The 25269-nt window shown below is 52.3% G+C and overlaps 1 protein-coding gene across 4 annotated transcripts in view; it reads right to left on the minus strand.

Moving 5' to 3' along the window:
- Window positions 1-2404: 2404 nt before the first annotated feature.
- The window catches only part of ABCC12 (ATP binding cassette subfamily C member 12), a 45012-nt gene continuing 22147 nt past the window's right edge, over window positions 2405-25269 (minus strand). For 2 of the 4 annotated variants that reach the window (XM_087827416.1, XM_087827415.1), the window contains 14 exons: window positions 25161-25253; window positions 22305-22394; window positions 21563-21666; window positions 19545-19742; window positions 18742-18968; window positions 17976-18113; window positions 14399-14585; window positions 9352-9441; window positions 6998-7187; window positions 6468-6627; window positions 5362-5440; window positions 4286-4399; window positions 2596-2760; window positions 2405-2497 (listed from right to left, as the gene is read on the minus strand). In XM_087827416.1, coding sequence (XP_087683542.1) covers window positions 2405-2497; window positions 2596-2760; window positions 4286-4399; window positions 5362-5440; window positions 6468-6627; window positions 6998-7187; window positions 9352-9441; window positions 14399-14585; window positions 17976-18113; window positions 18742-18968; window positions 19545-19742; window positions 21563-21666; window positions 22305-22394; window positions 25161-25253 — 1928 coding nt within the window. The remainder of the gene's footprint in view (window positions 2498-2595; window positions 2761-4285; window positions 4400-5361; window positions 5441-6467; window positions 6628-6997; window positions 7188-9351; window positions 9442-14398; window positions 14586-17975; window positions 18114-18741; window positions 18969-19544; window positions 19743-21562; window positions 21667-22304; window positions 22395-25160; window positions 25254-25269) is intronic. The other 2 variants (XM_016213768.2, XM_087827417.1) reach the window with 2 other exon arrangements.

Raw genomic sequence — 25269 nt, forward strand, 5'->3', positions numbered from 1 at the left:
CGGAGGGAGCCTTGCGAGGTGGCAGAACAGTGTCTTTTCTGTTAAGATTCTTCATGCCGTGCAAATTTTTCTTTAAATGAAAGGCAAGGTCAACGAGCACAGGAAAAGATGCTCTATGTCACTAAACGTTAGGCACAAAGGAAAACCCCAGCGAGATACCACGTCACACTTACCGGATGGCCTTACAAAGGGAGGAAATGCTCACATAAGCCTTGAGGACGTTGTGCTAAGAGGAACGATCCAGTCATGAAAAGACAAGTATTCTGCGATCCCACTTAGATGAGGTCCTGAGAGAAGTCAGATTCGCAGACACAGGCGGTAGAGTCGAGGTTACCGGTGCTGGGGATGGGGAGGTGGGGACCTGCTGCTCCAGGGGCACAGAGTTCAGTTTGGGATGATGGAAAGATCTGGAGACGGTGGCGGCCATGGCAGAAACAGTGTGAATGCACTCAGTGCCTCTGAACGGCACCCTGGAAAGTGGTTAAAGTGGTAAATTATATTTTAACATAATAAATCGATTTGTAAAGAAATGTCAACAAGCCCCGCCTGTGTGGCTCAGTGGTTGAGCATCAACCCCCACACGCAACAAGAGGTCTCCAGCATGATTCCCGGTCAGGGCACATGCCCGGGTTGTGGGATCGATCCCCTTGTGGGGAGTGCAGGGGGCAGTCGACCCATGTTGATGTCTCTCTCTCGATGTTTCTCTCTCCCTCTCCCTCTCCCTTCGTCTCTCTCTAAAATCAGTAAAGACAGATTAAAGAAAATGTATCTGTTCAGAAAAAGAAAAAAAAGAAATGTAAAACAATTGCCATAAACCTTTCTTGGGTGTGGTTTTGCCAGGTGAAGGAGGCCCAGTGCTCAGAGGCTCCCGGAGCTGAGGGGGAAGATCACCTGGCCCGCTGTGTTTTGTGCTGAAGCCATAGCAACGACCTCAGTCTGGCCCTTTGATGCCCATCCCACCAGAGGGGAGATTTCTTGGCACAAATGTGCAGTTCATGGAGTCAGGCTGACCCCCTCCATGGAAATCGCATTTTGTGAAGGTTTTAGTGCTCAATTTAGCCTCGCCCACAGGTGGCCTTGTACCGAAAGAAAAGTGATTTCTTTGATCAGGCCATCTGACCCCAAACACCCTCCTGTCCTTTCCAGTTCACTTCAAATCCTGCTATTCTGGCCAATGTGATTCCAATTCTTAGCAAAGAATGTTTTACATTTTAACCAACAATTCTGGGCCAACTTTAGATCTGTTTACCTGAAGAGCAAGAAAAAACCCGCCGGTGAGTTCTTTCTGAGACTGGCTGACCTAAGGCAGCAGGGAGGGAAGGGAGGGGGCATATTCATCAGTCGGGAATCTTCGGGGGGTGATGAGGACTGGAAACCCTTCCTTGCTTCCATGGAACTAGTGCTCCTTTGGGCCTTTAATCCTAAGGAACGGAACAGGAAGCAGCCAGACGTGGAGGGCCCTCCAAACCCTGCACGGGAGCCCATCGGATTTTCTTGTTTTTTCCCCCCAGCGTCACCATGAATTAGCTCTAACTCCTGGGCTACTGGGAATGTGTCTTTACTGCCTCCATCACAGCCAGCCTTGTAGTTGCAAAGAGAGCCTTTTATTTGAGAAACGCTGTGGGGTTTATTACTGAGCCAGTGGAGAAAGCAATAGGGTCTGTGAGAGGAAGTAGTACAGGCGTTAGAACAGGTTCAGCAATGTAACTGCAAGGCAACGTTTCGGGGTAGTTTAGCTTCCTGCTGCATTTTAATGACCAACAGAGAAGATATAAAATGTCATTTATAGAGAAATGCCAACATTTTGTTGTCCTGGTTACTTATATGAGATCAAATGGAGCATGCAATATGATTTTTTTTAATTTAATTTTTTTTAAAAAAAAGGTTTTCACCAAACACTGGAATCAATCTTTTGTGCTGTAGACCCGTGTGGTTACGGCACGTCATGCACTCAAATACATGTGGATAGAAGTTAAATGGAAGAAACTCAGCTCTCTTCCCTCCTGACAACGAGGCAGGAAACCTTTACAAACTCCATCCTAGGAATTTGCCTGTTCTGTTTACTTTGACCAGTTTTTAACAGAAAGTTACTGTTTTTCAGGCACAGGGTAGTACTGATAAGGACACATGAGGGAGCCTTGGGGTTTCAGGAGGTGAGGGGCAGTTTTTTGACCCACTAGCTTCATCTGCCTCTGTTCACCACCTAGAACCAGCCCCAGGCCCCAGGCCCACCAAGTGAGGTCAGAAGGCATGGACCAGGCAAGGTCGGGAAGCAACCTCTGCTCAGCTCATTCTGGGTCAGAAGTGGGAAGGACACGGACCAGGGCTGCCTGCGGGGATGACAGCCCTCCTCCTGCAGGCTCATCAAACTCCTCCTCCTCCTCCTCTAAAATCTGCTGGGATCTTATAACCGGACTTTGTGTTCTGCTGCTAGTAACATCGCGAATGCAGAATCTGGCTTCTCAGCAAGGACTTCAGGCTTGTCAAACTCAACCACCTGAAAGCCAAAGAAGAAGAGCTGAAATTGTCAGAAAATATCCACCCACCTTAGAGCCCAAACCATTGGAGCCAGGTGATGCCAATAGCTTCCTGTACCTTCCCGTTTTCCATGACCAGGACGAGGTCGCAGTTGAGGACCGTGTTGAGGCGGTGGGCGATGGTCAGCACCGTGCAGCCTTTGAAAGCATCTTTGACAGTGCTCTGAACAAGGCTGTCAGTCTTGGAGTCCATGGAGGCAGTGGCTTCATCAAGGAGAATGATCTGTTGAGGAAGAAACATCGTAAAAATCACAGTAAGCCAAAGCTGTACCTAGAGGAAAATTTATAGTCTTAGCTTTATTTATTTATTTATTTATTTATTTATTTATTTATTTATTTATTTATGGAGAAGAGATGAAAAGTAATGAGCTAGGTATTCATTTCAAAAAGTTAGAAAAAGAATGGCAAAATAAAAGTCTCATCACACCACCTTCGTCTTCTCCAGAGGGACTGGCTGGGGAGCAAGGTTTATCGTCTTTACTCCTCTTTTTAAGTGGTTTATTCTGATCCTGCAAACTGGTAGGAAGAAGTATCCAGGATTTTCTACCATGCTAACATGAGTCAGCATGCGGTATAATAACTTACATTAGCTTCCTGCTGCTGCTGTAACAAATTCACACAAATTCAGAGGCTTAAAACAACACGGATTTATTATCTCACAGTTCTGGAAATTAAAAGTCCCAGAGTCAAGGTATTGTCAAGACTGCATTCCATTTGCCGGCTCTAGGGCAGAAACCAGTCCCTTGTCTGCCCAGCTTCTAGACGCTGCCTGCACTCTTTGGCCCATGGCCCCTTCCTGGCATCCCTCTAACTTCCACTTCCATTGTCAAATCTCCTCTTCCTACCTCTTCTGCTTCCCTCTAATAAAGACCTGGCTCACCCAGGTAATCCAGGATAATCTCACCTCACAACCCTTGATGTAATCAAATTGGCAAAGCCCCTTTTCCCAGGTAAATAACACAGTCACAGGTTCTGGGTGTCAAGGCGTGGATGTCTGTAGGGGATGGGCAGGGGCATTATTCTGACCTCCCACAGTGCTGGTCTACCAGTCAGAGGGATGGGACTCAGTGCTCATGCTGCTTGATCCTGGCTACATTACTTAACTTACCCCAGGCTCTGTTTGTTTCCTTGTTGGTAAAAGGGGGTTATACCTTATTAAGAGCATGAAATGCTAAAACAACACAAAACTGCTTGGCAGTCAGCACTGAGGGTGGGCTGCTCCTTTCCTGCCCTTCGGACATCTAGGGAACACACACGGGGGCTACACTTGGATCAGGGCTCAGAGAATGAGACGTCTAAAGCACCAGCAACCCCTTCTTTGAAACCATGAGCAAGGATGTCTAAGTCACTAAGAAAAATGAGCATAAATTTCACCATTCCTAGATCCTAGCATTCTTGACTGTCCTGGGTCCTATTTATCAGGCATCCAACCATTCAGGGACAAAGGGAAGAAGTTGAGAGGGAGATTTCTCAAACTCAGACCACCCAGGAAGATAGAATACCAAAGCAGACCCCCCAGGGAGAGAGTGGAGAGAGGCAGGTGCTGTTGTGTAAATGGCTGTTATTATTCAATTTTTACCTCTCACAACTTTGTCTTAAGAAAAAGGAATCTGTTTTTAAATGGCAACTGCTCTCTCTTTGCCAAAAGACAAAGCCGGGCTCCCCCTCCCTCCCCCAGTGGATGGGATGGAGTGGCGCTGCGGGAAATCAGCAGAGCCCTACCAATGGTTTCCCTGCTGTTTCCTTACTTTGGAGTTGCGGAGCAGCGCCCGGGCCATGCAGAGCAGCTGCCGTTCCCCGACTGAGAAGTTCTCTCCATTTTCTGTGACTTCTGCCTGCAATTTTTCCGGGAGTCTCATTATCTATAAAGCACAGAGAATGCCCCGTTTATGCTGAGGATCTATAAAATTGTCCTGTGTCATCTGTATTGATTCCCCCCTCCTCTTGTATTCCTCGGCTGCCTTTATTTTACTGAGCAAAAGAAAGTGAAAATAACAATCATTTCAACATTGCAAACTGGCACCAGGGAAAGAAGGGGAGTAGGTGGACACTGATAATTTAAATCACAGTGTGATTTTACCCCATCGATGCCTCTCCAAAAGAATACATGTGACATGCAGATGCGTCGAGAGAAGTGCAAACAAGTATAAATGGCTCCCAGGGTCCCTGTTTCCATGGACAAAACAGAGGTGGGATGGGACAGTCTTCTAGTCATCGGGAAAGGTAAGACAGGGTCCGATTTATCCAGCACAAGTCAAAGTGGCATGGGGATATGCTCTTCTTGGCACCAAGTCCTGAGGGAATAATGTCCCCTGTGGGCTGCAGAGGTGGCCATGCTCCCCTGTGGAGCCGGGTCACAGGGCCTTGGGAACTGCCACGCTGCTCACCTTCCCGGGTCTATTGTTCCCAAGGGCAGGTGAGGCCAGGGGCAGAGCAGTGAGGCACTCCCTCAGCTCTAAGTCAGGTGGAGGTGGGTTGGGGCCTCCACTCTGCCATCCACTAGCCTGCCCCGGCACTTCCTGAGTCTTCATTTTGGCATCTCTAACGGAGGCGGGTGTGCCAGCCTCCGAGGGCTGTAGTCAGGACCAAGCGCTGTGATACATGTGGAGGTCTTGGCGGAATCATTGCAGAGACCTGATCAATTTTATTTATTGTTGCTTTTCATCTTAACACGTAAACAAGGCTTGTGCTCTTCTCACATATGTAGGGCCAACAAGTAAGCCTGGCCAAACGCTGGCCCAGTGCTTGCCGAGTTTAAGCCTAGACCAGGTGTCTGGGGCACAGGTGCTAAGCAGACCCATCCTGGACAGCCCCCAAGACCTACTGTGTCTCTCATGAATGTTCTCTCCAGAACCTGCCAGAGCATCTCATCCGCGTGACTCTCAAAGGGGTCCAGGTTGTACCTGCAACGAGGAAAGGGGAGGGAGCTGGATTTCTGAGGAGGAGAGGTGGGGGAGCAGGTTTTCTGCAGTGTGGAGGGGGAGCAGGAGGTGGTTATAACCCAGTGGCTCCCCAGGCAGTGCTTACTTAGCCCAGGCCCAAGGCCCATCAAATACCAACCTCAGGTCAAGAGACCAAGAACCCACAGCTCTGTTATGGAGCAGAGCCCACAAGGCAGGTATGTGAAAGCAGCCCAGACACAGCACCGAGCTCGGCGCCCAGGAAGACTCACTGGTCCTCGGCGGCCATGGGCAGTCGAGTGAATGCCACCTTCTGCAAATTCTTGGTGGAGAGAAAGGGATAGGGAGCAACTTGACGGGCCATTGGGTTCACTCTGCCTTCAGAAGCACGAGCTACGTCTGCAGCCCTGGGGCTCCCAGAAGGCGAGCGGCTCACTTATGGGGCATGAGTCTAGACACAAAATGTATTTTTCATACAATGCTAAATACGGGCCCTACTTCTCAGTGGGAGAGATGTCCCTCTCAGGAGAGGGTCAGCACTCCCGGGACCAAGTGAGAGACCGGCTTTCTCCTGGAGGCTGCACGTCTGATCTTAAGCCCTGTAGGATCTGCAACCCCACTGTTCTTGTATGCGAGCTTCTGTTCTCACGCACTTTCCGATGGACAGCTGCATATGTCGGATCCCCACTCATTTTGTCACACAGACGGGTATTTTTGAGTGGCTGTTGCTAAACTTGATAGGATGCTCAGACACAGGCATAAACCGGGGCCAACTGGGATGTCTGCTCATCCTATGTATAAGCGTCTTGCTTACTAGCCATGGTGTTTATACACACAAGCAATGTTCAGGACCCCAGGTCTCGGCTCCTCCCATGGCCCCCCTGGGGAACCGGTGCCAGCCCCTGGGCACACAGCTTCCCTCAGGTAGAGCAGCCCCAGGTCAGCCACGCCATGGGCACCTCCCAGAGCTCCTGGTTGGTCTGATCTCGCTACCCAAAAATAGGAATGCACAACTGTCAAAAACAGCTACCTTACTGTACCTACAAACAGGACAGGGTCCTGGGGGATCACAGTCAGCTTGGTTCTGAGATCCTCCAGCCCAATCGTGCAGATGTCCACCTCATCAATGAGGATGGTGCCACCAGCTGGCTCCACCAGGCGGAACAAGGCCATTCCCAGCGACGACTTGCCTGGGCGGTAAAAGCAAGAGCAGGTCAGACATCAGCTTATGCTCCGATCACATCTGAGTATCTAGTCCAGGGAATGTTTAATGCAGTGGAAACGCTCCGCGAGGATGGCCGTGCAGACAGAAATTCCCCACTCTGGTTAACCCGCCCCTCCCTGCGGTGGCTATTCACACGCCGCTTATCCTCTGAGTCTCGTTTCACCAGAATGGTTCTCATTTAATTAACTCAAAAACTGACGTGTGTTTGCTTCCAACTCTGCACACCCATTCAACCTGAAATCCTAATTTATAGGCCACTCTGCCCTTAACTAGTGGACCCAGTGGGAATGCAAAGAAAACAACCTGGAAGAAACACCCTCAGGGCCCGTTCTCACCAGACCCCGTTCTTCCGACGATCCCAACCGTCTGCCCACTCCCGATGTGCAAGTTCAGCCCGTCGAGAACGAGGGGGGTGCTGTCCCGGTATCTCATCTGATAGTCTCTGAAAGTGATCTCGCCGTGGCTGGGCCAATCAGGAGGACAGGGCCCCACTCCCAGGGGCTGGGTACTTTCAGGAACACAGGCCTGAAAAGCACAATAACCAGTGGCAGGTTAATACTCACTCACTTCTCCATTGGTTTAATTCATTCACTCGCACCGTTCGAGGCGCGAGCGTCCATGGCCGACTAGACCGGTGAGGACTGGCACCCATGCAACTCACTTTCCCGCGGGAGAGCCGGATAAAGAGGAAGAAAAGGCGTCGGGAATGAAGACAGTACGTCAGAGGACGGTAACAGAATGTGCAATGCGTGGTCAGAGGGCCTGGGAGCAATCAAAGTAACTGGAGGAAGGCACCTGAGACCTGAACGCTGAGACGGTCCCGCCACAAGGACATTTGTGTCCAGCGCCTTCCCGGCAGAGTGGGTCGCTAGTGCAGAGGCCCTGAAGGCAGAGCACACTCGGCACTGGGAGGAATGGAAAGGAAGGTCTCGTGGGCAGCTGAAGCTTAGGGAGTAGAGACGGATGACTACGAGGGACCGCTCATAGGGACCCTGTGGGCCTGGGCATGCGTCAGCAGTGTGACCTCATGACCTGGAAGCTGTGTAGCACATGGGGGCCCAGCCGTGAGATTTGCAGAATTCATCCAGACAGTTTCTACATCTGCAGGAGTCATCGTGGTATTGGAGCAGGATGACAAGAAGGCAGGGTCGTGGAGAGGACATTTAAGTTTCCAAAGAGCCCATGAAATGCAAAGTGTAATTAAGGATAGAGCAGCCGGCTGCATTACAAGACCAACCCTTCCTCTGAAGTTAAGAAGTCCCTGTTAGCGACAAGAAATAGGGCTCCCATGAGCCCCATCAGGGTTGCGGACAGCCTGAATTTCTGGTCGATGAGGAACAACAGTTAGCCAAGAATGATTGTGTTTCTAGACAGCGAGTGTTTAACCCATGGAAGATTTAGAATTAGTAGTAAACACAACAACTCCAAATCTATGGGACACAGCGAAAGCAGTCCTGAGAGGGAAGTTCATAGCACTACAGGCCTACCTCCAAACCAAGAAAAACTTCTAATAAATTATCTAACCCTACAACTTAGGATTAATAGTAAAAGTATTTCAGAGAGGCAAAATTGTAACGGTAATATTTTTAGTTTAAGGCAGGGGTGGGGAACGTCCGACCTGGCCAGGCCCTCGAAATCATTTGGTCTGGCCCTGCCAAGGCAACCTCAGGCAGGACTCAAAAGTCAATCAATCTAGGAGCTTTTCTCATAACTAATTTTTAAGTTGGTAATTCTGTATGGCTCAAGAATGATTTTAGAAATATACAAATGGCCCTTGCCAGAAAAAGCGTTCCCCACCCTTGGTTTAAGGAATCTGCATATTTCGTGTTTTAAGGTTTCATAATATTAATAACATTTGTCTTGTGATTCTAACTTAAGATCATAATTGAATAATTTATGTAAATATGATTTTAGGTTAAAAGTGTACTGTTTAGCCTGGCCAGGTGTGGCTCAGCAGTTGAGCATCAACCTAGGATCCAGGAGATCACAGTTTGATTTCCAGTCAGGGCACATGCCCGGGTTGCAGGTTCGATCCTCAATGCGGGGGTGCAGGAGACAGCAAATCAATGACTCTCTCATCATTGATGTTTCTATCTCTCTCTCCCTTCCTCTCTTTGAAATCAATAAAGATATATTTTTTTTTAAAAAAGTGTACTGTTTATATAGAGCATTGGAATTATTAGGCAAACTCAAAGACGTAAGTGGGTTACATAAATCTACAGTTATTTGCTGTATGTAACCTCAGGAGGTTAAATCAGATAATCGGCATACTTAAAAAGGAAATGTAATCAATTAAATTTTAAAATGCAGTTTTAAATGTTTTAAAGTGTTTAATTAAGTTTGTAAAGGGGCCAAATGCTATTCAAAGCCTTGGAAAGTGATTGCTTGAATCACTAGACTTTTCAAAGAACAGCAGGATTGTAAGTTAAACATACACATTTTAAAGAAGAGTTAGACTAAGGTGAGCCACCGAGTTCTCTTTTCTGTGTACAGAAACAGCCTTGGGAAATTGTTTTTGAAAGAACCTCTCTCTCAACATCAAGGGCTTCGGACTGTATTATAAATACGGGTTTTAAGAAGAGAGGTTGTGGTCTGAGTTCAGTTTTTAAAAATACCCCTTTCACAGGTAAAAAGAGTCAATGCTCGCAGGAATTCTGCCAGAGTTAACTCGTTGGCACTAATTTCTTACCGAGATGTACTCCCTGAGCAGCTCCACGGAGGTGAACTTGGCCTGGGTCTCTGTTCCCGTCCGCACACACACCTGGAGCAGCCCGCTGAGCTGGGGCACAGGAGCAAGCAGCAGTTAGGGCCCTCTGTTGGCTCCAGGGCCTTCAGTAAAGTCGCCAGCCCCCAACCCCCCACCCCCGCAAGTCTCCCGTCTCACTCAGCACCACACAAACGACAGGCCTGCATTCCCAGCCAAGTGCCTGGAAGTGAGGCTCCTCCTGTTGGGTGCTTTTGCCTTTCAACATCTCCTTTGCGTTTAGCAACAAGTGGTCATTGCATTTTCCCTGGCACTCCAGGGGGTCTCAGTCAGCCCCCCACAGCTTCACCTGGTCATGGCCTCCTGGTGTGAGCTCTGTGAGCAAGGTTCTCCAACCTGCAGACTGCTGGGCATGGGTCCCTTGCTGCCCCTGGGGGGGTCCTGACCTCTCCGCCCTCCCTGCTTTACCCCACCCACAGCCAAGAGGCGTCACAGATGATCAGAAGTAGAAGAAAGCCACTCAGCCCATCTGCTTGCTTCCGACATGAGAAAAGCCTAGGCCCAGACTGGGGTGTGTGGCTTGATACGGCCAGGATCCCCCAGAAGCTGACCCTGAGAGCTGAGTGTGAGCAGTTGTATGAGGACAGGGTGAACAGTGGTCCCCAAAAGCTGTGCCCACATCAGCACCCCTGGGACCTGTGAATGTGACCTCACTCGGAAAAGGATCTTTGTGGGTATAATTAAGGATCCTGAGATCTTCCTGGATGCCCGGGGGGGGATCCTAAATCCAATGACAAGGGTCCTTATAAGAGACAGGGGAGGAGACATGGGGAAGAGGAGACGGAAGTGTGAAGGTGGAGGCAGAGGTTGGAGCGATGCAGCGACACGCCGAGGATCACCCAGGATGCCACAGCCACCAGAAGCCGGGACAGAAAGGAACCCACCCTTCCCTGGGCCTTCAGAGGGAGGGAAGACTCCTTCCTCTTGGACTCCTGGCCTCCAGAGCTGTAAGAGGGTAAATGTCTCGGTTTTGACGTACTAGCTTATGATGATTCTACAGCAGCCCCAGGAAGCTTGTCCAGCAGGTGGACCCAAAAAGTATCAGCAGGGGCTGGGGACAGTGAGGCACAGGAGAGAGGGTGAGCCAAGAGGTTCATTTGTGGGCAGCTGAAGCTCCATCCCGCTGAGGGTGCTGGGATGGAGCTCACCCAAGTTGCCCTGAGGAAGCTGGTCTGCTCCTCCCCTAAGTCCCTCCCGTCACCATGGGGCCCTCCTAGCTGGGAGGACCCCAGCCTGAGGCCCGAGGCCTGAGGCCTGCCCCGGGCTGCACTGAGCGCCCTCCTGCAGCCAGGGGTCCCCTGCCTGCCCTGGGGTGCTGGGGCTTCAGCTGCACCACCTCAGTCACAAAACGGCTGGTGGGCTCGAGGCAGAGCTCCACTGAGAGCGGTGGCTGGGCCAGGCACATGGGAGCTGGTGTCCCAGGGCGAGCCTGATAGTCGGGGTCCCTGCACTCATGGGCTCCCGCCCCCTGGGCTGGCAGGATGAGACGCAGGTGGTGTCGGGGAGCGATAAGAATGCCAGTGGGACAGGATGGTAAGGCGAGCGCCGCTGGGCCGCAGCTCCCTGGGGCGGGCTGCTGAGGAAGGCGGTGTGAGCAGAGGGCTTCGTGGTAAGAAGCCCCCCGGGCCGTCTGGGGCAAAAAAGCTCTGGGTAGCCTCAGCATGCAGCCTTAGCAGGAAGGTGCAGCGTGGCCGAGCAGGAGAGTGAGGGGGAGCAGACAGCTCCCCTCAGCTGGCCTCCCTGCTGCTCCCTGCCTGGCACACACCGCTGGCTGCCCATGGCCTTTAGAGCAGAGGCTCTCCCCTGGGGTGAGTATGCCCCCGGGGGATATTTGGCAATGTCTACAGACATTTTTGGTTGTCCTGAGCTTAGAGAAGGGGGTTTTTGCTGGTATCTCTGGTTAGAAGTCAGGGAGGCTGCTAACATCCTACAACACATAGGACAGCCCCTCCCACAAGATTTTCTGGCCCGAAGGTCCATAGCGCTGCAGCTGAGAAACACTTTCTTAGAATATAGGGCCACCCTGCCCACGGCTGACACACTGCTGCAGTTATCCTTGCCAGCCTCAGGACGCACTGTCCACCACTCTGCTCTGGCCCCAGGGACTGCTGAGCTCCTCAGACGCATCAGGGTCCTGCCAACCCCGGCGGCTTTCCCTGGCCCTCTCCTTCCATCTTCCCCGGCGGTTCTTTATCATGTAGGTCTCAGCTTGGAAGTCACCTCTGGGCAGAGGTCTCCTCTATCAATCAGATCCAACGGCCCCTCCCTACTGACAGCCACAGGGCTCACACTCTGCTATCTTCATGACACAGAGGACTTCTGATTCGTTTGCACTGGGCACCGCCTTAGCCGCCCGCACGGCACCCTTCATATCTAAGGAGAAGACGAGCCCCGGGAGCGGACAGCCCAGCTTGCTCTCTCCCGCGGCGGCGGCCCGCACGGTTCCTGGCTCAGGGTGGGTATCTGGGGAATGAACGATGAACCCTGACCTTGAGAGGGGCCTACACACACTGTGTGAAGGTCAAGGGCATCAGCTCCCCAGTCTCGGGCAGCCGTCCCCGGGCTCAGCACCACCTGAGTTTTCCCTGCTCCCTGAGGTTGGCCCATGTTGCTTTCCGTTCTCTGCCTGCTCCTCGGGGCTTCACACCAGGTTCCCACCCATCCGGGAGCCGCCTCTGTTCTCCGGGGACAACAGGGACGCTCTGTCATTCGGATTCTGTGTTTTCCAAAGGGGGCCAGTGCTCCATAAACATCCCCCAGATCTCAGTCAGTGTGCAGACTTCCCCGCCTTATGGGAATGTTGCCAAACAGTCTCCTGGGGAGCCGATGGTCCCCCCCAAAAGCGTAACCTCAGCTGAGGAGCTGTCTCACTTGGAGCGAGTAAGAGCATCTCTTCAGCATCATCTGCTCCACGTTTCACGAGGCAGCCACAGACGAAAACGCGCGCCAACCGGGAAACCGCGTCTTTCCCACTTAAGGTCGAGTCCTGAGAGCATGTTTTCCTCCCTCTGCCCCAAAATACCATTAAAATGATATCAGATTTTCAAAAAAGAAGAGGCCCTTGACAGCAAGGCGGTGGGGAAGGGAGGTCATTGCACGGGAGCTGCAGGTTTCCGGAAGGTGGGAGGAGGATTAGAGCGTTTGGCTAGAATGGGGCAGAATGTCCTGCCCGGGCTCAGGGGCCTTCGGTCCAGCAGAACTCAAGGCCCCAGCTGTGAGGAGGGGCCCCCGACAAGGCTGGCGAGCAGCCTGTCTGCAGACACCACTCCCCTGGGACCCACTGACCCCTCGCCCTGCTGTTTCTTCCAACCAAGGACAAGTAGCTGATGCTTTATCCCTAGGCCAGCACAGGCGCACACACACACACACACACACACACACTTCTCTAAAGAAACTGAGCAGCTTACCTGGGAATAAATGGGGATCCACAATAGCACCCTATATAAGACCCCGTTAAATCTACCTTCCTGGCTGCTTTCTTGCAGTGAAGCCACCTGTGGAAAAGACTTCCCCCCCCCACCCACAGTTATGAACCTTCAAATCCGGGGACCCCTCCAGGCATATGCAGAGGCAGAGGAGACCCGAGTACCCCACCCGGTCCCTCCTCCTTAAGGACAAGAATCATACACACGGAGCCAATGGCACAAAGAGCGGGAACCAGATAAACAGAAGAATTGACCCTGGAAAAAACAGATATTAGTCAAAGAAGAGAGGACAAGTTAAGGAAGGGCGGGAACCTCTAATTAACACACTCAAAGATTTTAAAAATATATAGGCATCCATTTAAAAATGATTGTTTTAAAAACTGAGAGTTTGTGGAAATTAAGTATATGAATATATGCTTGCCAGACTTAAGAGTCAAAGGAATGGCTGAATGACAAAGCTAAGGAAAATTCCCAGACTCAAGATGAAAAGACAAGAACAGAGGATTTTGAGATAAAAGAAACAAAGAACTGTTGATGCAAGAAGTTCAATATTCATCCGGTATGAGTCACAGGAAGAGAAAACAGGAGTAGGAGACATTTTTCCAACTTGAAGAGAGGTTTGACTTTAGTGTAAAATAACCCACAGCCTTGAGCAGAATAAATGAAAGACCCACACTTGGGCACATGGTCCTGGAATTCAGAGCACCAAGGATACGGGCTGCATCGGAAAAGCTTCCAAAGAGAAAAACTGGAGGCTGATATCAAGGAAGGAGGGTCAGGCTCAGGTGGGATCAGACCCAGATGGCGAGGGTTCAAATCCTGGCTCTCACACACGACAGGTGTGTGATCCTGCACAAGTTTTTCTGGCCCACAGTCTCCTCACCTGTCAAATGGGGATTACGGCCGTGCCTCTCTCGTATGGCTTTTGTGGGGATAGATGAATTAATGTATGTAGGATGTAGAACAGTGTCTGACACATAGTCAATGGCACATGATTCACTATTATTATTTTTCGAAAGAAAAAAGCCAAAGTGACCCAGAAGAAGTCAGTGATTATTTGCCATGGACTTCGTGGCTGCCTCTCCAGCATGCTTTTCCCTCTCCCCATTTGGGGCAGCTGTGTGGCTCGGGGGTGGGTGGGGTGTGACTCTGCCTCTTGGCCTAAACCAATGACCCCGATCACAACAAGCCACCAATTAGTTCTGGGGTGCCTAAATTAGCCCAGTCAGCGTAAACCCCAGGGCTCCTGTTCAGTGGGCAGGAAAGGAACTACTTGCCTCCTGCTTTCTTCCTTCCCTTCTATAGCCCTCAGAAGCTGCTGGTCACCACAGCCATGCAGAAAGTCATCGGAGGAGGTGGGCACTGCCAGGGGCCATGGCCCATCCGTGCCTGAAGCCCACACAGCCACCAAGCCTTCTAATGATGTGAACCCCCAAGCTCGCTCTATTGTTTAAGCCCATCGAGCTGGGTTTCCATTACGCCCATCCTCCCTCATGCGCTCTACCTGAGAGCCTCTAGGCCAAGCCCGCCCTTGCACCTGGTGGTACCTGGATGATGTAGGACAATGACAGGCCTTTGGATGAGGAGCTGATAGAGAAGAAACTCAGGGTCACCAACAAGGCCACGATGAAGGTGACGATGTTCATGAGGACATCCATCCTTAGAGCAAACCACCGCAGAGCGCAGTTAAAGTACAGGAGGTGGCTGGAGTTTTCATCATTGAGCATCATAAACCTGAAATTAAGAAACCGAACAAAACAGGAGGGCAGGTGTGCGCCCACAGATTAGAGTCAGGGCTGCCGGGGAAATAAGGCAGGGGGAAATCTTCATCAAGGGCGAATGCACTTTTACAGAAACGAACATCTGTCCATGCTCTGAAATCTGCCGCCGTAGATATCTTTGACTCACAGGTATTCTGAGCCACCCCATGTGCAGCAGAGTCTGCGCTGGGTGGGCTCTTGCTGTCTTTCCCAGAACTGGCCACCGGGGCCTCAGCTGAGAACAAAAGGGCTGGAGTGCCTCACACTCTGCCTCCAAAGGATCCCTGCCTTAGAGTCAGCCACCCCGAAGGCCTTGTGGAATTGACCGTTGGCCCCTTGATCTATAAAAGGCTTGGGGTGTACCGCGGAGGCGGTCGCCTTTAGGGATGGTCACTGTTTGTGATGCTACAGGAGGGGAGAGAGGGCGCTTGATGGGTTCCCCTCCCCAAATAAGGAAAAGAAGAGTCAAGGTGGCTGTTTATAAAGCTGGGCCTCTTCGAGAAGAGGGCGCTGATGTGTCGCCGCTGTGCTGGGTCCAGGGCGTGAGGGAGGGGAAGGAGCACAAGGCAGGGTGTCGGAGAGAGGACACCACCAGGGGCGGAGGCAGGCCCCACTCCTGCAGTGCCTTGTTCCCCAGCTGTGTACAAGGCAGATCTGCCGGTCCCTGCAGTTCCTAGAGTCTTGATGCAACATAGCTCAGCATGAGGCGAGGAGGCCCCTCATCAAGGACCTTAGGGCGAGGCTGCCAGGCAGAGCTTCCTGGAAGACCCAGGCAGATCCTGCCCATCGGCAAGGCCTCAGCAGAGCTGCTGGGGATCTGGTCCTGTGGGGGCCTCCACCCACCCGCAGCACATCTGCACAGCCAGCTGGATCAGCAGGAATGAGCAGTGGAGAGGAGAGAATGACCCAGACTAAGTGGCCGCCTGAGGGTGTGTCTTCCCTGCTTCCATTCCCCTGTACCAGCCTCAGAGAACCGGGCTCGGAGACTAAAGGGAGAGGGTGTTTAAAAGAACAGACCAGGTGCCTAGGCAGTTTTGCACAGTGGTTAGAGCGTCGGCCCACAGGCTGAAGGGTCCCGGGTTCCATTCCAGCCAAGGGCACGTACCTCGGTTGTAGATGATCCTCGGCCCTGGTCAGGGCACATGCGGGAGGCAATCAATCGATGTGTCTCTCTCACATCAATGTTTCTCTCTCTCTCTCCCTCCTTCCACTCTCTCTGAAAAGCAATGGAAAAATATCCTGAGGTGAGGATTTTAAAAAAAAAAACAGACCAGGAGCTTCCCACCCACCAGCACACCTGCCCCCCATGTCAAGACACAGGCGTGCAGCACAGCGTGACCACGCCAAGCCTCTGTGGAGAGAGGGAGAGCTGTGTCTTGAATACATTCAAAATTGAAATTTTTACTGGACTGAGCTAACCCGTAACCAAAAGAGCCATCAGATTCAATTGCCACTGAAGTTTCCCTGACCTACTTGGACCAACTGGTAGAAACTATTGGGGAAAAAATGAAAGCCTCTCAATGTTTAAGCCCCTAGAGAGCTAACTCCTCTGTTGGCTGAGCCATGAACACCCTTGGGCTCTGCTGCTCCGTCCAGTTCTAAGATCCTAGAAGGATTATGTTTGGAAGCCCCTCTGCAGCTCCCTCCCCCTCCCTGTTTCCTCTGTAGCTGATTTCCCAGAGCTTCGGTAAAATATTCTTGCAAACACCATGGTGTCTCCATCGTGTGGCTATGGAGCCTACAAATTCAATGGACAGCCTCAGGGACTAGAGGTCATTGGGGTCTTAGCTGTGAGGGTGTAGAAACAGAATCACTGGCTGGGATCAAATTGGAATTTGACCTCAAGCCTTTTGCTAATGCTTTAGCATTTTTTCTGGTGGCGAAAGCAGTATGTGTCAGAAGCCCGAGCCCTCTGGGAAGTCCACAGCAGGCAAGAATGTATTAAGAGAGGGCAGACTGTCAATCACACAGGGCTCAGCTCTCCTCCAGCATCCTTCTGGAGGCCATGGGGAGGCAAAGCTTGATCTGTTTTGTTTGTCATGAGTTGTGGAATAGGGCTATGTGGACAGACATTGGGAGGCTCAGTGTAGGACAGTTGACACATGACATTCAGGTCAGACTAGTAACAGGACTAGCTGATGGCTGAGCCAAAGACAAGTATGCCAGTCCCCATTGAGATCCTGAGTGCTGAAGGGCAGAAAGCCAGAATTACATGCAAACTTTGAAGTGTGTATTAGATTTTCAAGGAAGGAAAAGATTTTAAAACACTCCTCCCCCCCCCCCACTCAAAACTCTTGTTGCTGCAGTATCTTGTGAAGAACATGGAAGGCACTCAATGCATGTTGGATGAGTAAATAAGTGTGTAAAAAAACAAAAAACAAATGAAAAACTTATGTGGCAGACACTGCTATAGATTCACCAAACTCCATTTGCTTTTCTCCCTATGGACACAGCTGGACTACATTTCCCAAACTTCTTTGCAGTTAAGCGAGCCCAGGTGACTGAAATCTGGCCAATGAATGTGCAGAAATGATAAGCATCTTCATTGGGGTTGAACCAATAAAAATTTCATACGGGTCCTCCACCCAAATCTCTCCCCTTATCTACCAGTTAGACACAGAGGACCCTGGAGAAGTCCCCAAGACCCTTGAGATGGACAAGTGCCAATAAAGAGATTGTGCACAATCCCTGCCCCTGCCCACGGACCCCCATTCATTGTGACTTGAGGAGGAATAAACATGTTTTGTGTTAAGCTCTTAAAATTAGGAGTTGCTTGCTCCTGCAGTGAATCTACTGTGATTCATGCCCAGCGACTCTGTGCGATTCTGTTGTGTTTTAGAAGTTTGGAGCTGGGAGACTCCAGAGAAATATTCTAATCTGGTCCCCACACTTTATAAAGAAAGAAACTGGCCTTGTCCACTGGGTGAAATGTAACATGACCTTAAAAATTTTTTTGACAAGGAATATGTAATATCATGAAAAATGCTGTTTAAAAATAAAGCAGGACAAAAATGATTACAAATATTTCAGAAAGAGAAAAAGAAGACTGGAAGGAAATATGTGAAAATATTCACAGGATTGGGGTTGGAAACCTTTGGGTGACTTCTCTTTCTGTTTCCTGTTGTCTCCTATTTTCCTAAATTGAACACACTTTACTTTTAGAGTGAAAAAATAAATATGTTAAATCTCATACTAATGCTGCCACTGAATGAGCTCCCATCTTGGGGCCCCGACACCAGGAAGAGGGGCTGTGTCTGAGAGGCTCCTCCTGCTCGGCCAGCACTGCCCCTCAGAAGGTTCCCAGCAGCCTGGAGCGGCCACGCGTTGCTTGACCCCTGAGGCCGAGCCGCAGGCCAGGACTCACTTGTTGAGGCAGTCCTCCTTCCTGTCATAGGCGTGGATGACACCCAGGCCCTGCATTGACGAGGTGATGTGCGAGAACCAGGGTGAGCGGCTGATGTTCTCCACCCTCTTGAGCTCCTGGACTCCTCTATGGAAGATGCTGTGGGGAGATCAAAGGACCAAGAGGGCGTCCGGGTAGGGCCTCAGAGGGCTCACCTCAGCACACACAGACCTGACTTTGCATTCAAGACAGTTAGAGCCAGGCAGGCTGCGTCTAACTAGGGTCAGGGCTTAGCCCATGCTCTGCTCCAGGAGGGGCCATCCTGGGTGTGTGGGGGGTGGGGGATGGGGTCTCATAAGTGTGAGCCTCAGGAATGCGAGCCCTTCCCTCCCGTGGTCTCAGTTCTGTGCTGCCTGTAGTGTGAGCAGCTCGCCACATGCAATGTCTTCTAGCCTTTAAGACCGAAATCTTTCATACTGTGCAGCCTCTAAATATAGCCGGCCACTTTTGGTGCCCAAGCAAAAAAAAGGGGAACTTTCCCAATCCGGGAGGAAAATCTGATGTGTGGTCTTCTGAAGGCATTTTCAAAGGTATTCTGAGTAAACGTCCTGGTAGCCTCAGGAGCTGACTTTAAAACAGAGCCCCCTGCAGGGCACAACCCCCCTGGGGGTTACAGCTCTAGGACACAGGACTCGGTGCCACCTGATACAGCCAGTCATGGTATGGAGTTACCCAAACCTGTGCAGGCTTGGCTTGCTCCCTTTTTAAAAGCAGTGCATCGACCTACCGTAAAAGAACCAGGAAGCCCACAGCAAGGCCGGCCAGGACTAGCAGGATGGCCGGAAACACGGCCGCCAGGACCACGAGGATGAACAGCACCATGAAGAGCTGCTGCAGGAAGTTCTCCGTGTGGAAGGGCAGCCTCACGTCCAGCTCGTCCATGTCCTTGGAAAACTGGTTCATGAGCCTGCCTGTGGGCGTCACGTCGAAGAAGCTCATCGGGCTCCGTAAGACCTGTGGGCACAGTGGAGAGTCCATGAGTTTAAGGTGTGTGTCCAGTAAACCTCGGCCCCTCTGCTGGGCTGGATGTGAGTGCAGGGCCTGACCTTCCTTCCAGGGCCCGACATCAGGTGCCAGCAGTGCAGGGCAGGTGAGGATGCTCCCCTTTCTGTGGCCACCATGAATGAGAGCCTCCATGTGCAGCTTCCCTCCAAACCTGGGGTGCAGCCTGGGGTCCCTTTGGAGGATGCAGGGGTTTTGGGCCCAAGGGCAATAGAAAGCTAAGTTCCACTTAAGAATGGGCCACCTGTGCACTCCGCAGGGCCCTCACAGCAGTGGCGTGAGGAGGGGGCCCGAAGTGCTCCCTGAGGCCCTCGTTGCACCCAGGGCTCTTTGGAGCAGGAGATGCGCTTAGCCTGCTCATGTCTGCCACAGCGTAGCATCTTTGGGGAACCTTTCTGAGCACCCCCAGCCTAGCCTGGGGGCCCATGACACCTCTCCCAGAGCTCCCTGGGGTTTGCTTCACTCTTGGTAATTAGATAGTGGGAGGCTCTTCTCAGACAGTGGCATATGCAGCTCCGGGGGCAGTACCTTGTCAAACAGGCGATCATGCAGCGAGGAGGATGCCATCAGGGTGGCCTTGGTGAAGGCAAAACCCTTGGTGATGCCGAACACCAGCACGGACACCATGCTGCCTGCGTATACCCACTGGTACACGCCCTGCCCAGTGTCTGCCAGCACCCCGCCAATCTCACACTTGCTCTTGTTGCTCTGGGGCCCACAGGTCATCTTTGGAGAAAAGCAAGAAAAAAAAACCAAGAATTGGTAAGAGAGAGTAGGAGTTTTCCAGAAAGAATAAACTAAAAAGAGCTCATTATTAAGAATGAACCGGCTGGCAGAACCGAGTCAGTTCCCTTTGGCAGCCTCTGAGCTTTGCACGGGTCCTCCTGCTGGGCCACTGGGGCCCCAAGGGGCACCTGACTTAGGTGGTTGGGCACATCAGTGGGAAGGCAAAGGAGACAAGCCAGGCAGGCACAGGGCAGCTATCCCAGAAGCCAGCTGTGCCTCAGGACACCAGAGTTGACCATGGGCCAGGAGGATGACAGGAGCAAAGGACATCTGCATTCAGGGACCTGCCTCCACCCTGCGCAGCTGCCAAGTGGAAGACAGCGGCAGGCCTCTGGCTCCAGGGCACTCTCTGTGATAGCACAGCCCCAAGGCCCCCCTTTCCTTTTCTCAGGTGCTCTGCCCTGGAGTCCCCCGGGGGGGGGGGACCATGGGCTTGGGACAATCAAGGAGACCTCCTGTGGCTCCACCCCACCCTCACCCCCAGGAAGAACACACATTTTTGCCAGCATTTCTAGAGAGAGGCCATCCCCTCCTCCTGAGAAACTGTTGTTCTGTTTTTCTCTGAGTCACATGCTAAAAGTCAGGACTGCCTTCGGGGGGAAAACAAGCACCCTTCTCCTAAATGTTGCTTTGCTGGTGACAGCAACAGCAGAATGTAAACCAGAGGTGGCCGCTAATGGACGGATGTCCTTAAAAGTAAACACATCCCCAGGGAGCTAATGATGAAAGAGGAGGCCTTGCTGGGCCTTCGGCTGTGCCCCGAGGCTGGGGCACGGCAAACACAGATCTGCCACGGCTGCTGCCTGCTCAGTTAGCCTCTGGCACTGCCTAGGAGGTGGCTGCACCCTGACCGAAACCTTGGGCTCTCCAAGGAAAGGCTCCTCGAGAGCGAGCCCGGACCTGGGGAAGTTAGACTCTGCAGAAATGGCTCTCCTGCTGCGCAGGACCGGCCACCCGCAGGCTTCGCTCCCGGGAATGGCCTCAGGAAGCTCTGCCAAACTGCAGGGGGCTGTAGTGCCTCTCCTGCCCACATTTCCCCAGTGCCTGCTCACTTTGGTTGTCATAGCAACAGAACTGTGCCCAAATGTAACCTTGGCAGATGAGTAGGCAACCCCACGGCATTCTGCAGGGCTCCAGGGGAGCTTGGAAAGCATTGGCCAAAAGCTGGGCAAGCTTCCAGCAAGCTCAAGCGAGAGCAGGTTTATCAGTCTTTCCCAGGAGGGGCCCTGGCCTAGACCAGTCTCGGGCGGAGAGAGACACTGAGGGCCCTGTGGCATATGCAGGGACGAGTCTGACTCTGGCGTGCCTTGTTCCTGCAGAGGGACTTTGGGGAGCAGAGCCATGCAGGGTGGAACCCTCTAGCATAGAGCAGGGTCACCGACAAGATGCCAGTCCCCTTCAGAGGCAGGAAGACACGGATCTGTGCTAGGCCTTCCCAGCCCCTTCGGCCCCTCCTCAGGCGCCTTACAACCGAGGCTGCAAAACAGAGCCTATCCTGAGCCACCGGATGTGCCGGATCTGCCTGGCACAATCTTTTCAGCCAGTGCTTTAAAAACGGAAGGTGGCACACAGAACTCCGGTGCCTTGTTCTTCTTGAAAAGTGGAAGGGATTTCAGGATCCGAACCATGTGGTGTAAGCAACGGGCCTCAACTTGGTGAGCAGGGGACACAGGAGGCAGGCGCACTCAGGTAGGATCAGTGGAGCGGGACTCCCCGTGAGCCACTTTCTCAGCCTTTTACAGTTCAGGAGGGACGCTCACCTGGGAGCTCTTGTCGAACCAGAAACCCAGCCACCAGTTGCTGAAGGCAGTGCTGCCGATCATGAGGAGGAAGAGGGCCACTGTGAAGAGGGAGAGGAGGTAGCCTGCAAGAGGGCAGAGAGGTCCGGCAGGTTCCAGAGGCCAAGGGGCCGCAGCGGGCCTAGCTTCCTAGGCCCAGCCCTGACGGGAAATTTAAAACCTGCAGGGGAAGGCTCCCCACCTCTGGGAGCCCCCTTCCAGCTGATGGGACAGGTCTGGGTATGGGCACCTGTCAGCCTGCTGAAAAATAGATCCCAGGTGTCAACTTTTGGAAAAACCACCACTAGGCTCTCTAATAGAAGTGACTCCGAATTCTTTAGAAACAAACAGGTAGAAGCCCGTTCTTGCTGGGGAGAGACTGGGAGTGAAACTATGGAGGTGTGTTTTGCACACCGAGCTGATTGCTGATACGCTTGGTGACGATGGGAGAGGAGGCAACGGAGGAGCTACCGCTGGGTTACATGGCCGCTCATGCCAGCAAACAGAGCCCAGCAGCCTTCCTGGAGCTAGAGGACGATTCCGTTTTAAAGGCTGTATTATCAGACTTTCGATTCTTAGGGGAAAAATTAAAAGCATTGGTAAACAGCCTTAGCCTAAAGAGAGTAATTATTAAAGAAATCATAAAAAACGTGAACCCAAGAATCTAAGAAGGAATTTTCTTAAAATGCAAAGTAAATAAGAAGCCCGTTGTTTGATACCGAACCTCCAGCCGCCTTAATGTATGTGTGGTATGTTCTCCAGGTCACCGTTCCTTCCCGGGGGGATTCGGTCTGGACCAGCTGGTGCAGAGGAGCTACGGGGACAAACACAAGTCCTGCAGCTCCCACTGGGGGGGTGGAAGCCCAGTGAGGCAGGTGACCCTCCCACATAACACCCCACCCCCTGGGCAGTATCATCCTTCCTGCCGTTTGCCCTGTGCTTCCAAATTCCTGACGCACGTTGCTCATTTTATTTTGTTTGGTTCTCATTACAGCCCTGGGGGGCAGGTGAAGTTCGGTCTTTCAACGAATATTTACTAAGCACCTACTATGTGCTCGACCCTGGGGAGACAGGGGAGGTCGTCGTCGAGTTCTCCAGAAACAGGTCCTAAAGAGAGGTTATGAATGCCGCAGCTTAGGCAGGAGCTAAAGGGACCAGGGAAGCCCGGAGGAGGCGACAGTGAAGGGCGTCGTGCAGCAGGCCAGCCACGTCTCAATTCCGTGTAGGGAAATCTGGGCCCAGGGCAGGTCACAGAGCTCAGAGGTTTTCCATGTGATCTGAGGAATCTGGGATATTTCTGTACCAGCTCCCGTTGGCCCCTGGGGGATGGCAGCTCCCTGGGGGGTTAATTCTCAGCATTTCCAGTTTCACCTTCAACCAGCTGCTGCCAGAGAGGGGCACGGGCACAGGAGAGCAGAGGCGCCGTTGGGAGGGGGCTGCGAGCACGGAAGCGAATGGGCACCCACAGCTTCTGGGGGGCGGGGAGGACAAGAAGGAAGTGGCCCGTCTTCTCTGGGTTCATGCAGAAGACACCCAGGTGTCCTCCTGGGCCAGCCCCTGCCTGGACCCCCGATTCCCTCCACGTGGCTGTCCCAGGTGCTCTCTGTTTTCCCAGGGAAAGGGAGAATGGCCGTCAGTTCTCATGGAAACCACATCAGAGGTCCAGGGGTCTGGCTGAAGCTGTTCCAGCAGCCGGGACTGAGTGCATCTCTCTCCCCTCTCCTCCAGGGAAACATGAAAACGTCAGCCCCGAAGCAGAAGCCTGAACCTCATTGGCTTTTATAAATAGCGATGAACAGAGCTAGGCTCGGGGGCTCCTTGGCCCCGGCTGCCTGCATCCTGCCGGGCAGAGGCTGCTTTCACACCTCAAAGCACTTCTGTGAACACAGCCATCATTAGGCCCTTGCCCGGGAGCCTTTGCGCTTCTTTGAAAATGTTCAGCCTGACTCTGGCTCATTGTGTCTCCCCCTGGGACTCTGGGACTGCAAAATGAGAGAGCCACCTCTGCCGGGCACAGCCTAATGACCGGCCTCCTGGACCGAAGAAGGAAAGGACAGCTAAATGCCAGCCGGCCAGCCAGGGTCAAGGGTTGAGGGTCGCTGCTGGTCTCGGCTCACTTTTGCTGCGCTCCAGCAAATGCCCCGCCTGAGCCAGCCTGGCCAGCAGCTCGCCTTTAACTGGTTTCCTCCCCATAGCTTCCAGATCACTTAATTTCACAACTGCACTATGCTCCCCAGAGAAGGGGGTGAGCGGGCAAAGGGCACAAGACCCCGAATCCCGCGCAGCCGGGAGCTTTCCCGGGAGAGCATGGGAGCGGGGGCTGGGTCACCTCCAGCACAATAAAAATATGCTGTTCTTCCAAATGTGCACGCTTTTGTCACAAGCGCTGTTACGGTGCCAAGTCCCATCCACTCGAAGACACGTTTTTTCACGTTAGCGCCTTTGAAGGCAGACGTCCTCCCGTTCGTGGGGTGCCATACTGTCTGGTTGGCAGAGTCTCCCTCTAAGCACAGGAGTACGTAAACTATGGGGATCTTAAAATGGATGGCATCTGAAATCTGAGGAAATGTTCTGAGGGTTTTTTATCTGCACTTTATTGAAGAAGAGAATTCTAAGCGGGAAAGCCACTCGCTGTGGACGCTTTGAGGAGAGGCTGTGGGCCTCGAGCCCTGTCCTCTTGGTGCCCGCGTGGGGCAGGGCGCAGAGCAGGTGCTCAGCAGTGTAGGGTGGGTGAAGGGATGGATGGCGACAGGGCCTGAGGACGCGGAGAGGCAGCTTGAGCAGGCTCATCTCCCACCTCCCTCCTCTCTGCCTTCCTGGAATTCCCTCTGGTCCTCAAGCCCAAATCTTCCCCTCTCCCCACCTTCTCACCAGTGTCCCTGGCAAACTCCCACACACCCCCTCGAAGGATCAGTCCGGAGGTCGCCTACTCTGTGCAGCCCTCCCTGATTTGCTACTTTGACTACAACTCCCCATTATTCTCACCACGGCTTCCCATGATGCTCCACGGGCCCGTGACCCCCACCAGGCCCTACAGACAGGGGCGTATTTTCTTCCTCTCCTCAGCCTAGCTGGGTGCCTGGCACATAGTAGGATGCTTAGTCCTTACTTGTTGAGAGAATGAACCACCGCGCCCGCCTCGCCCCCTCCTGCGCACAGTCCTCAGCGCTGAGCAGCAGCCCTGCGTGCACTCTCGCCTCTAATGAATCTGCTCGATCTCTGCGCGTTGCTTTATCTTTTCAACTAATGATAATAATAACTATTGACAGTTGTTCTATGTCAGGCACTGTTCCAATTATTTTATGTCCAGTTTCTTAAATAATCTTTGCAAGAACCCACAAGGTTGGTGTTATTATTTCCTCATTTTACGAATTGATAAACTCAGGCTCCGAGTGGCCACGTTACCTTGCTCCAAGTCATAAAACTAGTAAGCGGTTTAGCCAGGACTCGGACTCAGGCAGGAAACCACAGAACTCTAGTCACCCCGAAGGCCACGCACTGTGCAGCCACTTCTCTGTCCCAAGCAGTGGGTCTCAACCAATATGTAGGAGAGTAGGTGGGGGGAGGGAACGGTAAGTACCTTTGACATCTACAAATTCTGAGCCTGTGTCAGGTTCTTTTCCTTCCTCTTTCTCACCTCCTGGAGCCAAAACTAGGTGAGAAACAGAGAGGTCTGTCTCCACTGGTGA

The sequence above is a fragment of the Miniopterus natalensis genome, chromosome 18 (assembly GCF_054644295.1).
Source record: "Miniopterus natalensis isolate mMinNat1 chromosome 18, mMinNat1.hap1, whole genome shotgun sequence".
Taxonomy (NCBI): Eukaryota; Metazoa; Chordata; class Mammalia; order Chiroptera; family Miniopteridae; genus Miniopterus; species Miniopterus natalensis.